Below are 14,569 nucleotides of genomic sequence, written 5' to 3' on the forward strand. Positions count from 1 at the left end.
GATAGATAGATAGATGATGGATGGATAGAATAGAATAGACAGATATATGGATAGAATAGATAGATAGATAGATGGAATAGATAGATAGATGGAATAGATAGATAGATAGATAGATAGATAGAGAGATGGATGGATTAGATAGATAGATAGATAGATAGATAGATATAATAAACACCTAACTGCCCTATAAACTAGGCATTCATCCGTCTTCCAATCCAAACCTTAAATTCATCTTCTTCATGAGAAAAAAACAAAAAATTTTGCAAAAAAAATTAATACTGACATAGTATACAAATTTAAATTTTATCAAAATTTATCAAATTTTATCAAATTTTAATTTATTGCTTGTGTAGCTTAACAAGATAGATAGATATAGATCGGTAGATAAATGTATATAAAGTAGATAGAGATAGATATGGATAGATAGGCAGATAGATAAGCAGATAGATAAAGTAGATAAATATAGATAAATAGATAAAGATAGATATAGATAAAGTAGATAAGTATAGATAGGCAGATAGATATAGATAAGTTGATAAATGTAGATAGATAAGGAGAGAGAGATAAAGGTGTGGGGGGGGGGGGAGAGTATATAGACATATAGCCATGTAAAACTAAGGATACCATAGAGTGGTTAAAGTAAGAAGAGGGAGCATATGAGATTAGATCACAACCTCAAGGTTGACAGCCACTACAGTCAGTTCACTAGGTCGCATTCACATAGGTTCAGCCCCCTCAAGAAAGTAAAGGAGAGTATGGATCCAGGACATCTGTGTTTTAGAGGTTCCTTGAGCTATGGAAGCTTTTTGTGGGGAATACCAGAGATCCCAGGAGAATCCCATCACTGGTGTCCATCATAACTGTTCTTTCTGGGTCACCATAGATTAGGGATTGGTTTCAGACGTTAGCTGGAGGGACTCAGAAAAGAGGAGTTTGATTCTATTCATGATGTGGTTCATGGAACCGTTGATACGGTTTCCTGCTGTAACTCACTCGGGCTTTTATGTATCTCATTGCCAAAATCAGAAGCTGGAACATTTTTCCAAGCACTTGGCTCTCTCAACATCAGCTGTGATGCTTCCAAATTAGGATGAAGTCAAGAGATGGAGACTTCGGATTTGCTATCTAAAGGATGTCACTAAAATGGCAAATTTGTCATTTCTCCTTAGTTTCTAATCTGAATTAACCAAACAATAAGGCGCAGAGCCCTGACTCGGACACTAGAAGTATCCCAGCTGCCAACTGGATATTGCTAAATCACAGATCTGGGCCATGATTCTTCTCAAAAGCCATCAGTGACTCCCTGTCACCTCCAGGATAAAATCCAAAATGGTGCAATACTTGGCCCAAGTATCACCTATCCCATGGGGCCTTTCCAGGCTCTCCCAGGTGCCCTTTTTGTTCCCCCAAACTCCTCCATATCTGCTTTGTATTTACTTATTTCTGTCCAAATTTTGACCAGGTAGAGAGGAGGAAGGGGACGAGAACACCTAGCTTCTTTATGTCTTCTAGTACCAGTGGACTCTGCTCGAGGTGACTTAATAAGTCTCTTGAGTTGAATTATGAAGCTAGAGATGCCCAAGATCAAATGGAAATAATTGCATGAAAAGTTCAGAAATTTAGGGATCCCGGTTTTAACTGGGGTTTTAATGAGATCTTGAACAGAGGGGAAGAAAAACGCCACTGGGGTTCAGTTCCATGAAATCATAAACGCTCTCCACTTCAGCGCCCAAACTAACTGACTAAATAAGTGTGGGCAGCTGGTTTGCAAGCTCCCCTGGCCATCGACCCTGGGAAAATGGAAGTGCCGATCTCAAAACCAAGGCAGACGACCCAAATAAGCTTCTGGGGCCTCTGCTCCCAGCCCCAGGGCCTCTACCTGGCTCCTGGAATCACTGCAGAGACTGGCTCTAGAAATTTATGACAGTGGATCTCCAATTCCCTTAACGTGTGCATTTTTTTTTTTAATGGACTTTGGCTGAGGAACAACCTGGTAAACTGATCCACCCGGCAGTGCTGGAAATCAATGACGTGAAGCGGGTAGATTGATCATCTTACAAAGTGGTCACTTCCTGTGTCTGGCTCAGAACCTCCAACAAGTGCTGGAGGGGATTGTTTTTGCCAAGTTTTTTCAGTTGTGGGCCTCTGCTGATAACGTCCCAGGAGAAGCCGGCCGTCGCCTCCCTGGTCTGAGGATTCCACAGCCGTGGCCGGGAGCTTCTGCTAACTTTTAATGGCGGTGCAAAGGCCCTGGCGCCGGGGAGAAATACTGCTTTCCCCCTTCTCGGCCTGTCACGTTTTGAATCTAAAAGGGGAAATCAAAGGCAGCGGCTCTCCTGAAATAAAAAAAAGTGTAGTTATTTACCCGGCTCTGCGGTGATTTATCAGAGCACTGTCTGTTCTGCAGTCAGCAAGAGAGCAGGCTCACCCAGAAGCCGCCTCAATTTACATTTTGTTCATTACAGCACAAGGGAGCCAGTAAAATATATTGGATCGGGCCATAACAAATCCACGAGTAGAAAGATCTTTATCCGCAGAATTATTGCAGAATGGGAGGCCGGGGAGGCCGGGGGTCCTTCCAAATGAAGAATTCCACTCTGATGCAACATACATTAATTAAGCACCTACTGTATGCTATACTGGGAGAAGGGGCGAGGTACAGGGAGTCTTCCAGGCTCTCAGTCTAGCGGGGTTTGGAGAGAGACCACTCTACTTTGGTGTGTCTGGGCTCTGACTCTTAGAGGCTCCTCAGGCTTTGGCTACCTCACGTGGACAGTGGGTCAGTGGACAGTGACCCCTAGAAGCCCCTCCCAGCCGTAGGGACAGGATTCTGAATCAGGACTACGGCCCCTTTTTTGCTTGTACGATCTGGGCCATAGAGTCCGACCAGACCCTGAACAAAAATCCCCCCTCCCCAGCCCCAGCAGGCAGTTTCCGTCTCTTCCCAAGGATCCCATTCTCCCCAGGGACATCGGGCTTGAGTCTCTGCCACCTTGCCCCCTGCTCTGGCTCTGGGGCCAGTGGAGCAAAGCCAGCCTCTCTCACAAGACCTTTCGGACACCTGAAGACACATCAGGCGCTTCCTTCCCCCAGCACCAAGTCTTCTCTTCCTAAGGCCCACAGCCGCTGGGGCTCAGTTTGCTCATCCATACTGTTAGGGGAGTAGAACTAATAAGATCTTAGGGCTCTTCCGGCTCTCTCAGTCTCTGGTCTCTGATGACAAAGCAGTTTGAAGAGGAAGCACCTTCCCCTTTGGGCCGAGGGACTGTGCTGAGGAGACCGTGTCCCTGAGCCAAGCCCAGAAGGTGGAGGCAGGGGGAGGCAGGGGAGGCAAAGGGGACCTTCATGATTGGGACTAGCTCGTGGAGCAGTTTCTCAGTGCCCCCATTACCGGCCAGGGCAGCTTAAGCAAGGAGGGCAAGCTGGCCCTTGGGGATACTGCTCCCCAGCAGGTCCCCTGTGGCGTGGGGACAGGATGGTCACTTAAAGAACCCATGAGTTTCTAGCAACTCGGGGACGAGCACAGGCAGCAGGTAGTGCCCTGGCTCCCCAGCACACTCCCCTAGCCCTGGGGAAGTGAGCCCTCCCCTGTGTGTAGCAGGCCTTTTGGTTCATGTATTATATGGAAGGGAAGGGGCTCCTCAGTTCAGATGTACCAGATCTGCTTCTCCCCGCTTCTGGGTTGCCCCAAAGTGTGCATCCCTCCTCTCAGCCTGAAGCCCCTCTAACCCCTAACAGGGAATTCTGGCAGGGCCCGTTTTCTCAGCCTGTAACAGGAGGGGTGAGGAGGCCGCCTCCGTCCCAGACCCCAGGCCTCCTATTTCCTGCCTGGTCTCTGATCTCTCAGTGGCAGATGGCGAGCACGGCGTCTCAGCCCCGGCTGCTGACCAGAAACTCTCGTCACTCTCACCCTTTCCCTGGAACATCGGCTCTGCCGCAGCCCCCCAGAAAGCGGAGCCCGAGCAAAGGAGCCTTTTTAGAGAGGGCTTTGCCGAGCTTCCAGCCCTGCAGCGATATTGAGCTCAAGGAGGGGGGTATCCAGCCGGGATGAGTCTGGTCACATCTCTCATTGGCCTGAGATACAATATGAATGATTTCTAAAAAGCTGCAAATAGGATTTCAGGTCTAGTCAGGTTTCTTCCACTGAAGGTTACAGTTTTACATTTTCACCTGTGGAAAAATGGAGTCATAGAAGTGTCATCCCTGAAAACCGGCTGGTAGATAATGAGATTTATCTGTCACTTTGGGGTTTGAGGATGGCCAAGTTGGGTTCCTGATTATCCCGAAGGATTGTTTATTACTTAAATCACAAAGAAGAATAAATCCTTTATTTTTGTTATTCTCTCTCAAGTTCCAATATTTCTTGGATAGCTTAATCAACAACTTATAGCTTCATTTAACAACTGCATTTATTATGCTTCGTTCTTTTATATAAAATAACATATAATATATATTCATTATATATAATATATATTAATTATATAAAATTAAATATTTTATATAAATTTATTATTTATTTTATGTTAAATAAAATAAATATAAATCATTTTTTATATAACATAAAATCATTTTTAAATTTAGCTAAGAAATTCCTTCCTCAGCTGGTGCCCTAAGGTTTAAAGAGAAAAAGATGAAAGCCAGACTTTCTCACAACTTGGGTTCTTTGCCGCTACAAGGCTCTCTTCTCTGCTGCCGTGGGTCACTCTGGGGAAATCCTCAGGGATTCCAGCTAGTCTTGTCCAGCCCAATGACAAGTTCTCCTCCAACTCCATTAAAAAACTTTTCTCTACACTTTTTATCTGACATTTTCTGGGATTAAATAAACTTGTCTTGGAGGTAGTGGATTAACTGGTTGGGATGTAAGGAACAACTTCTCCCTTCTGTCCTCTGCTTCCTTCTGTCCTAAGCTTAGTACATCCTAAGCTTCCTTAGATAGAAGCAGGGAACTAGTTCTAGAGACCATCTTATTCAAGAAACCCTAACCCTAGAGGTCCATGTACTTATTTTTAAAAATAGTGTAATCCCTAGAGATTTGGCTTCCTTTGTTCCTATTGATTTTTTTTTTTTTTTTTTGCATTTAAAATTCTTGTTCTAAGAAGACGATCATAAGTTTAATCAGACTGACAGAATCTGGGACACAAAAAAAGGGTAAAATTTTCTAATCCAGTCTGGCCCCTCTCTCACCATTTTACAGATGAACAAACTGAGGTCTGTCTGGCCTCGGGTCTTTTGATTGTAGTCAGTGGCTTTTCTCTGTGATCCAGAAGACCAGGAGCCCCGGGGATGATGCTGTGCAAATGAACCATTAGTCTCATCCTTGGGTCAGCCCTAGGGAAGGCTTTGGGGACCTTGGGGTGAAGAAGCACAGGGTGGGGCATCCTTCAAAATGTCCCAGAAAACAGCCGCGGCATTTAGAAGTAGAGGAAGCGGGCGGCTCATTGGGGCTGTGACTTGTTCAGGAACAGAGACCTGGGATGAGAGGGACGGGACCAAGCATTTATTATCAATGCTGAGTGTTTTACAAAGATATGTTGTAGGGTACTTATCGGGAGGCAGGGGCAATTCCTAGATCTATTTTACAGATGAGAAAACTGAGGCAATCAGGGTCAAACAGCTAGTGTTTGAGGCCGGATTTGGATTCAGGACTAGAATAGGTACAAGGCAGGACCCAAACCCACATTTTCCTAACTCCTGGGCAAGCTCCCTTTCGATTATCCCAGGCTACCTCTTTATCAGGAACTCTAGGGTTCAAATCCTCAGACTGTCTTTAGGTCACTGAGCAAGGCCCTCTCTGAGCTTATCTGTGGCCTTCCTTGCTGAGGCTGGAAAGGTCACCGTCCACCCCTTGGAGGAGGGATTTCCTGCACCAGGACTTCCCCCTTCCAACGAAGCTGTGGGTCCCTGGCCTGAGGCTCTTTACACTTCACTTTGTCTTTGCAAAGGCTTTCCTCAGGTTAGCCAGAAGGAAGGCTTTTGCTTCTCCCATTCATCCTCTTCCTCTTGGAGGCCGGAAACTGAGGTTTGACAGTTGATCCACAGTCACCAACTAGTTATTCACAGAGCCCCGAGTCCCGGCCCTCTTGGGCCCCAGGATGTTCTTCCTGGAGCTCACAGCGAGGAGCCCTCATTAACTCTCGGTCACTTGCCTCTGTGTTCCAAGGTCAGCACAAGATCAAGTTCATCCCGGAGATGGTGGGTCCGATCCTGGAGATGACCCTGATTCCGGAGACGGAGCTCCGCAAAGCGACCATCCCCATCTTCTTCGACATGATGCAGTGCGAGTTCCATTCGACCCGAAGCTTCCAAATGGTGAGAACCAAATATGGTTGGGCCGCGGAGGCCGGGAAAAGGGAGGCCGGGGTGGGCCAGCTTTGTCAGCAGTCCGGATTGGGGGAGGAGCAGGGCAAAGGCCGGGAGGTGGGAAATGGCGCATCAAAGAGAAGGCCCAATGGGACAGCAAGGAGGCTGGGGAAGGAAGGAAGGTAACAGCTGCTACCATTCTGATCTTGTTGTAAGACTTGCGTTGTCCAGACCTTCCCTGTGATCCTCACAAAAACTCTGGGACCATTACTGTCCCCATTTTACACTCGAGGAGACTGAGGCACACAAGAGCTTGAGTGACTTGATATCCCAAAGCTTATAGATAAACCTCTGAGGCCAGATCTGAAGTAAGCACGTATTAAACACCTGCTGTGTACTAGGCACTGTACTAAGTTGCAAGGAAAGGCAAAAGGCAGCTCCTTTCCCTGCAGAGTTCACTCTGAGGCGGGCACACAAGCATGTATGAGCCTGATGGGGACAGGAGAGCTGGGAAAATCAGTCCGGGGAAGGCCCTGGCGCGAAGGGGATCAGGGAAGGCCTTGATGTGAATTAAATCGAACCTAGCGTTAGGTCTGGCAGCCGTGAGGGAAATGACACTGTAAATGAAAACGCCTACATTTTACCCAACTAGGATTTTGAATTTGATCAAACAACTTCCTTGTTGTATAAGGCTAATTGCTGTGCTCCTGCTTATTAATATTCCTCCCAGAATCTGTCATGTCAGCCCATTCCGGAGACTGGAGCTCTCAGAATTTGATGAGTGTGATTATCTCTGATCTTAAGTTAGCAAGACAGAAATTGAGAGGGGGCTGTTGTGATTGAGGCAAAACACAAGCAGTTATTAAGTGCCTACTGTTTGCTTAACGCTGAGAATAGAAAGAAAGGCAAAAACAGTCCTTGCCTTCAGAAGGCTTCTATGCTAGTAGGGGAGGTAGTTGTGAGAATTATTAGAAGATATACACAGGGTATGGGGAAGGTAAACTCAAAGGGAAAGTCCCTGGCGTTGGGGATCGTCGGAATTAAGCCAGGGAAGTGAATAGGTAGGACTGGGAGGAAGAATGTCCCAGGGCCAGGCAGAGAAAAGGCTCAGAGATGGAGAGTTGTGTTCAGGGACTGGCCAATGGTCCCCGGAGCTGCTGCTTGGAATCTGTGAAGGGCAAACTTGTCTAAGAAAATGGGAACAGCAAAAAGGGACCACATGTGAAGGGCTTTGGATGCCAAAGAGAAGATTTTGTGTTTGATCCTGGAGGTGAGTGAGGAAGGGAGAATGAGGAGTAAAGATTTGTACCAGGTCTTCCAATTCAGGTATAATCCAAGATTTCCGTTCTGCATGACTGGGAGGGAGGTGGTGCCCTCATCGGTACATTAAACAGGGGCCGGAGTCAAGATGGTAGAGTGCAGGCTTGTAGGCTTGTAGGGAGGGAAAAGAGGACGGACCCGGAGGGCAGACCTCTCCCTAGGGCACTTGGCCTTTGAAGCCCAGGTCTCCAGATCCAGGTATAAAAGCTCAGGCTCATGATCCATCCTATTCCCAGCTCCCAGTGCTCAGCGGATGCCCGCTCAGAGTTCAGTCAAGAAAAGGCTAGAAAACAAACAACAATAAATGAACATGGCCATAAAGCTTCTCTAATGACTGGGAAGCTGAAGACACAAACTCAGAAAAAGACAGTGACTTGAAGACACAACAAAGACTCAAAGGAAATCAGATTGGGCTCAAGCCAAAAAAGAATTCCTAAAAGAGCTTAAGGAAGAGATAAAAATAAAAGAGCAAAAATAAGATTTTAAAAATCAGAATGGTAGGGGGGAAATAGAAATAAGAAATGAGAATAATGCAAGAAAATTATAAAAAAAATTAAGAGCTTGTAAAAAAGGCACAAAAATACTGAAGAAGTACTTAAAAATTAAAATTGCCAAGTGGAAGCTTATAAATCCATAAGACATCAAGAAGTAGTAAACAGATTCAAAAATAGAAGAAAATATGTAATATCTCCAAGGAGAAAAAATCAATCTGATCTGGAAAATAGATTCAGAAGAGATAAATGAAAAATCATTTACTCCTGAAAGAAAAGGGAAGGGAGAAAGAGACAAAGACATGGTAAGACAGGAAGATACAGAGAGAGGGATGGAGGGAAAGAGAAGTAGGGAGAGAGGGAGAATATGAGAGTGCATCTGGATAGCATATTTGAAGAAATGAAATAACAAAAGAAAATTGCCCAGATATATTAGAACCAAAGAGCAGAGGAGATATTGAGAGAATCTGTTGATCACATTTTGAAAGCAATTCCAAAATGAAAACTCTGAGGAATTTTACTGTCCAAATACATAGCTCCCAGGTCAAGGAGGAAATACTGTGCACAGAAGGAAAAAAAGAATTCAGATTCTCCAGAGACACATGCAGGATCACACAATATTTAGCAACTGCCACTTCTAAGGGGCAAAGGGCTTAGAATCTGATATTCCGGAAGCCACCAAAGAAGAATTATAAACAAGTATAACTTCCCCAGAAAAACTGAGTGAAATTCTACAGGAGAGAAAATGGATATTTAATAAAATAGTGAGCTTTCAAGTATTCTTAATGAAAAGATCATAGCTAAATAGCAAATTTGAGTGCAAACATAAGACTCAAAGGAAGCATACAAAGGTAAACACAAATGAAAAATCCAAAGGGATTTAATAAGATTAAACTGTTTACATTCCTATATGAGATGATACATACAAACCTTAAGAACCTTATCATTGATAGGTCAGTTAAAAGGACTGGAGTCTACTTATAGGTCATCTGTATGTTGGGGTGATCACAGAAGAAGAATGGAAAGGTGAGAACGGGAAATGTACTGGGGAAAAGGGGAAAGGAAAGAAAGATGGGGGGAAATCATATAAAAGGCATATCAGAAAGTTTTCACAATGGAAAGGATTATGGGAAGGGAGAGTGGGCAGTGCTGGATTCTTATTCTCATTTGAACTAATTCAAGGAGAAAAAGATATTCACACACGATAGAGTATACAAATTAATTTTTCTCAATAGGGCAATCAGAGAAGAAAGCACTAAGAGAAAGGGATCATTGGTAAGAGGAAGAGTAGATTAATTAAGAGAAACAATGGGGAGAGAGGAGAGTAAACAAGACAAAAATAAATGAAGAGACTAGGCTACACAGTTGGCAGTCAGAAGGATGAAAGTAACAGGATGAGCTCACTCTTAAAATGAAAGCAGATAACAAAATGAATTAGAAACAAGAATCCAACAGTCTTGTCTGTGGGACACACACTTGAAACAGAAGGACACATATAGTGCTAACATAAGAGATGGGAGCAGAATCTATTATGTTTCAGCTGAGGTAAAAAAAAAAGAAAAAGAAAAAGATATAGTAGCAATCATTTCAGACAAAGCAAAAGTAAAAATAGACCTAATGAAAAGAGATTCAAGAAAACTGCATTTTCCTGAAAGATAGAAAATGAATTAATGTCACAACTGAGCATTATGTATCAAATAACCTTAAGCAACTAAAATCTTCAAGGAAAAGGTACAGGAGAAAATAGACAGTAAAACTATATTAGGCCTCCATTTACTTCTCTTGGAATTTGATGAATCTAGCCATAATGTAAACAAAAAAGCATTAAGAAGATGAATAGAATTTTAGAAAAATTAGATTGGATAGACTTATGAACAATATTTAATAAAATAGAAAGAAATATACCTATTTCGGGTGAACGTAGCATCTTCACAAAAAAAAAATCATATGTTAAGGCATAAAAATTGCAGAAAAGTAGAAGTGTTAAACATGCTCTTTTATGGCCATAATTTTATGAAATTGACTTTCAAATGTCAATTGGAAATTAAATAATCCAATTCTGAACAATAATGTGAATCAAAGAATAAATCATAGAAAAAATAATTTCATTAAAGATAATGACAACAATGAGACAACATACCAAAATTTGTGGGATGCAGCCAAACGGTACTTATGGCAAAATTTTTCTCTCTAATAACTTACATCAGCCATCAGCTGAAGGAAAGAGAGAAAAGAAAGGAAGGAAGGAAGGAAGGAAGAAAGGAAGGAAGGAAGGAAGGAAGGAAGGAAGGAAGGAAGGAAGGAAGGAAGGAAGGAAGGAAGGAAGGAAGGAAGGAAGGAAGGAAAGAGCTGATCAGCAAATTGGGCTTGCAACTCACAAAACCTAGAACAATAAAAATCTCCAATTAATAAAATTTAAAGTTGGATTTACAATTCCTTCTTATTTGAGATCTATGGTCCTACCTGAAAACTCTTCCAGTTTAGCTCAAAAATATAATTGAATACATTCTATATACAAAGCACATGCTGGATGCTAAGAGAGGTATCATCCATATCTTGTTATCAGGAAGCTTAAGCTTTAATTGAAAAGCACAAGGTAAGAATAAGTCTTTGACTCTCCTGAGCAAATTTTTATACCTTTCTTTCCATTTTAGAAGAAAACAAAATTAAGCAATGCCTTCTGCGCCATTTGTGCTGGTAGGAGCAACCCAAAAAATTTCCTTTACGTGTTGTCATCGCATAGGTAATTTCTTCTCATGTGCTAGGACCAAAAAATGGTTCATTTCTCTTATTATCATGACAAACATGTCAACCCATAAGGTTTTTGCCTGTTATATTATAGCTTGGCTTAGGCCCGTAAAATACACAGGCAATAAATATGACTTTTATGTGGCTGGAGAGGATAATTGGAAATAATTTTTTCCCCTAGATTTTGATTAGTTAGGGAGAGGACACCTGAACTGTTTAAAATCACACAGAACAGTACAGAATTCATGACTGGTTGTTGAACCATAGTTGTCTTAACCCAAGAAACGGAGATTTAACACACTAGCCCTTTGCTAAAAGCACCGTGACATTTTCATTCAGCTGAAGTGTGCGGTGTGCTAGGATGTGGTAATGGCCCATTATGGTGGGGAGGACCAAGGCCTTCTGAAGGGCTCCTTCATTTCCTTTGGGCCTTTGGATTTTTAATGGGTCTTCACCTTGGAAACAGACTCGGGATCAGTTCTATTCTTTCTTCTTTAGCTGGCAGCCGTCCTAAGAGAATCTCAGTAGAAATGGCAGTCTTGGCTTTCCATGTCTCCATAACCGGATTTTCCTGGGCCGCGATGGTGGAGCACATTCTCTGGGGGAGGGAGGGGGGGGCAGATGTGTTCTCACCAACTTCTTTCTGAGAATTGTCTTACTCTGCTGGGGATGTGGAGGTCAGGCCTGGGAGGACGACTACCTAGTAAGGCATTTCTTTTTAAGCAATGGAGAGGGCAGAATTTGTTTTTGTTTCCAATCCTTTGTTATTAGTTTTTATTTCACATTATTAATATATTGATAATTATCAATCATTATTACCATTGATTAATTTCCAACCAGCAAGCATTTATTTTCTTTCTGTCCTTATCTTGGGGAGAGGGTACTGTCCCCCCTTCCCCCCCCCCCCCCCCCCCCCCCCCCCCCCCCCCCCCCCCCCCCCCCCCCCCCCCCCCCCCCCCCCCCCCCATTGCTACTGGAGAAAAACAAAAGTAAGCACCTGGTGCTTTGTCAAATGCAAATACACATGGGTCTGGCTGCATTTCTGAGGGTTTTCTACCTGAGAGTCAATGGGCCTCCTTTCTAGGGAAGGGCAATGGCCTTTTGTAAAGCAAGTTACCTTCTTTCTGGCCTGACCTAATAATGCTTATTATCACGGCCTTCACTTTCTAGCATGGGAGCCTTTACCCTGAATGGCGGTCTGCTGGTTAACTAAGCTCCCAGTTATCTAATTTTATTCCTCCATCTGAGAGATTTTGGATTATCTTGACCTTCGCCATCAACATTCAGACTTGCGGGAACAGAGGTTAGAGTTCAGATTTCTTTTGAGCTTTATCTACTGGAGGCTACGTTGAGTCCCTGTTTCCATTTGGGTATCCATATATCTATGAGTCAGAAACTAGCAAAATTGTAATCAATGTCAGTGACTACCATACTGGAAAAAAGGGGTCCCTCTCCAAAGGACTTGAGAAGTTGTAATTCAGTTGTGACTAGTTCTGTCTTTTGGGGTCAAACGTACCTAGCAGGTATCTTCCCTCTTCTATTTGGAAACCTTTTAAATATGTGAAAGTAATAATAATAATAATACTTATTGTTATTACTTTAAGGCTTGCAAAGTATTTTTCACATTATTTAACCCTCACAACAGCCCTCTGAAGTAGGAGCAATTATTCTCAGCATTTCACAGATAAGAAAACTGAGGCAGATTGAGGTAAATTGACCTCAGTCCAGCATCAGAACAATGTTTCCAAGGCTGCGGCTCTCAGAGCCCAGGCCATGAGGAAGGGCTTCGGGACAGGGGAATGCCTCTTGTCGTTGAGCTCCCGAGCTCGTCCCAGGCAAAGGCCCGAGAGGCTGCATTGAGCATCTGGGGAGCAAGAACCTCAGCGAGAAGGAAGATCAAGGCCTTTGTCCCGCATTCATGGGGACAGAGCCCTCAAGGGAACCCTCGGGGGGACACTGATCCCATCAGTCCTTCCAATAACAAGGTGAGAGCCTGAGAGGACCAAAGGGACACGCAAGAGCCCTCCAGGTCACTTACTTATGGCCACTCCCTGGGTCTTGAAGAATGTGACTGAGCTGTTTTAGGGACTGTGAATATAAGCTCCCTGAGGACAAGAAACATATTTAAGCCTGTCTTAGTGTCCTGAGAGCTTAGCAGGGAGCCTGGAAGAAAGCAAATGTAGACTAGGTAAAATAATTGGGAGAACTGTGTTAGGGATGGGGGTGGACACTTTTTATAAGGAGGACCTATCTTAAAGGTCCTACTGTAAGAGATGGGAAGGGAGGGGAAAAGAAGATAGGAAGGGGCTCTGGCAGATTAATCTCTGTGGGTAGTATGATGGAGGGGGGAGGAGTCAGAAGAGGAACCCCCCACCCCTAAAACAGAGGGAGGAACACTCATATGTTCATGTATAGAGAAGCATTGAATTCCTGACTGAGGGTGGGGTGACAGAGGGAAGATCTCCAGAGCCTTTGACAGGTCTCATGCTAAATTTCCCAATTGTCTGTGACTCCTTGCTTTGCTCTCTTGTGGATGGATAATCCTTTCATAAAAGAATATGGCCTGAGATTCTCAGTTGGCATTTTAAAGAAAAAAAAAAAAAAAGCTTCATTTTTTTTCAAGGAAAAGTATAAAAATAAAGGAGAGAATCTTACTTCAAGTAGCCAGATGGGCCACATGCCATTAATAAAAACTGGAGTGGAAAAAGCCACCTCGCAAAAGTAACGTTTTCAATTGTGGAGCCATTTTTGGCGTTCCTCAGGAGAGTCCCTCAAATGTTGGTGATCTCAAGAAGGCGCGTGATCTCGATGCCGGCTGCCTCCCCAAGCTCCAGAAGGATAATCCATCCCTCCACTCCAACCTGCATAACTCATAGCACAATCTAATTATAAAACAATTAAATAGGCTCCATTGATGTTGGCAGACTATATGCTCACTGTCATATGGTGGAAAAGCCTGCTTAATGAATGGGAATTGGCTTCCAACGCTGTCTTATCCCTTACCTTATTTGTTTTTAATGCATTGCCCTTTTTTGTTGGTTAACTTCATTTTAAAAGAATGCTTACTTTTATCCTTGACCTTGGGCTTGCTACTGCCTAGAATTCAGCCCCTATAGGAGAAAGCCATCATTTGTCTCTGCCAGAAGAGATTCTGAGAGATCCTTCATCCTTCTGTCCCCGGACTGTGAGTGGGACTCCCAATAATCCTGGGCTGAGGAGGACCCTGATCTAAGGAGCAGAAGCCACAGCCTCTACCCACTCCCCATTTCTTTCTTCAGCTTTTAAAAATACGCCCTCTCCCAACACTCCTTGCCTTGTGTCAACTTCAGATATTTGGAGCCAGTATTTAAAACAATTTACTCTCCCTCTGTGTCTCTCTCTTCCCTCTCCCCTCTCTCTTTTCCCTTCTCTTTCCCAATCAGCATAGAGACCCTTATTCACAGCCAAGGATTCACAACTCATAATTATTTTAGAATCACTTGCCTACGTAGTAGGGCTGTTATAAGATAACCCTCCCCCCCAAAAAAAATCCCAAAGTACCAGCAAAATGTGAGCTGTTATTATTATTTTTTTTTGATTTAGTCATTTTTTCAGTCATGTTCAACTATTTGGGTTTTTCTTGGCCAGGATAATAGAGTAGTTGGCCAGTTACGTCTCCAGCTCATTTTGCAGTTAAGGAAACTGAGGCAAATGAGGATAATTGTCTTGCC

At 43.5% G+C, this 14,569-nt stretch overlaps 1 protein-coding gene across 1 annotated transcript in view; it reads left to right on the forward strand.

The window, feature by feature from the left end:
• The window catches only part of DOCK1 (dedicator of cytokinesis 1), a 445,579-nt gene that overhangs the window by 366,778 nt on the left and 64,232 nt on the right, over nt 1–14,569 (forward strand). Inside the window, 1 exon segment of the mRNA XM_031957020.1 lies at nt 6,161–6,309. Coding sequence (XP_031812880.1) covers nt 6,161–6,309 — 149 coding nt within the window.

The sequence above is a fragment of the Sarcophilus harrisii genome, chromosome 2 (genome assembly GCF_902635505.1).
Source record: "Sarcophilus harrisii chromosome 2, mSarHar1.11, whole genome shotgun sequence".
Taxonomy (NCBI): Eukaryota; Metazoa; Chordata; class Mammalia; order Dasyuromorphia; family Dasyuridae; genus Sarcophilus; species Sarcophilus harrisii.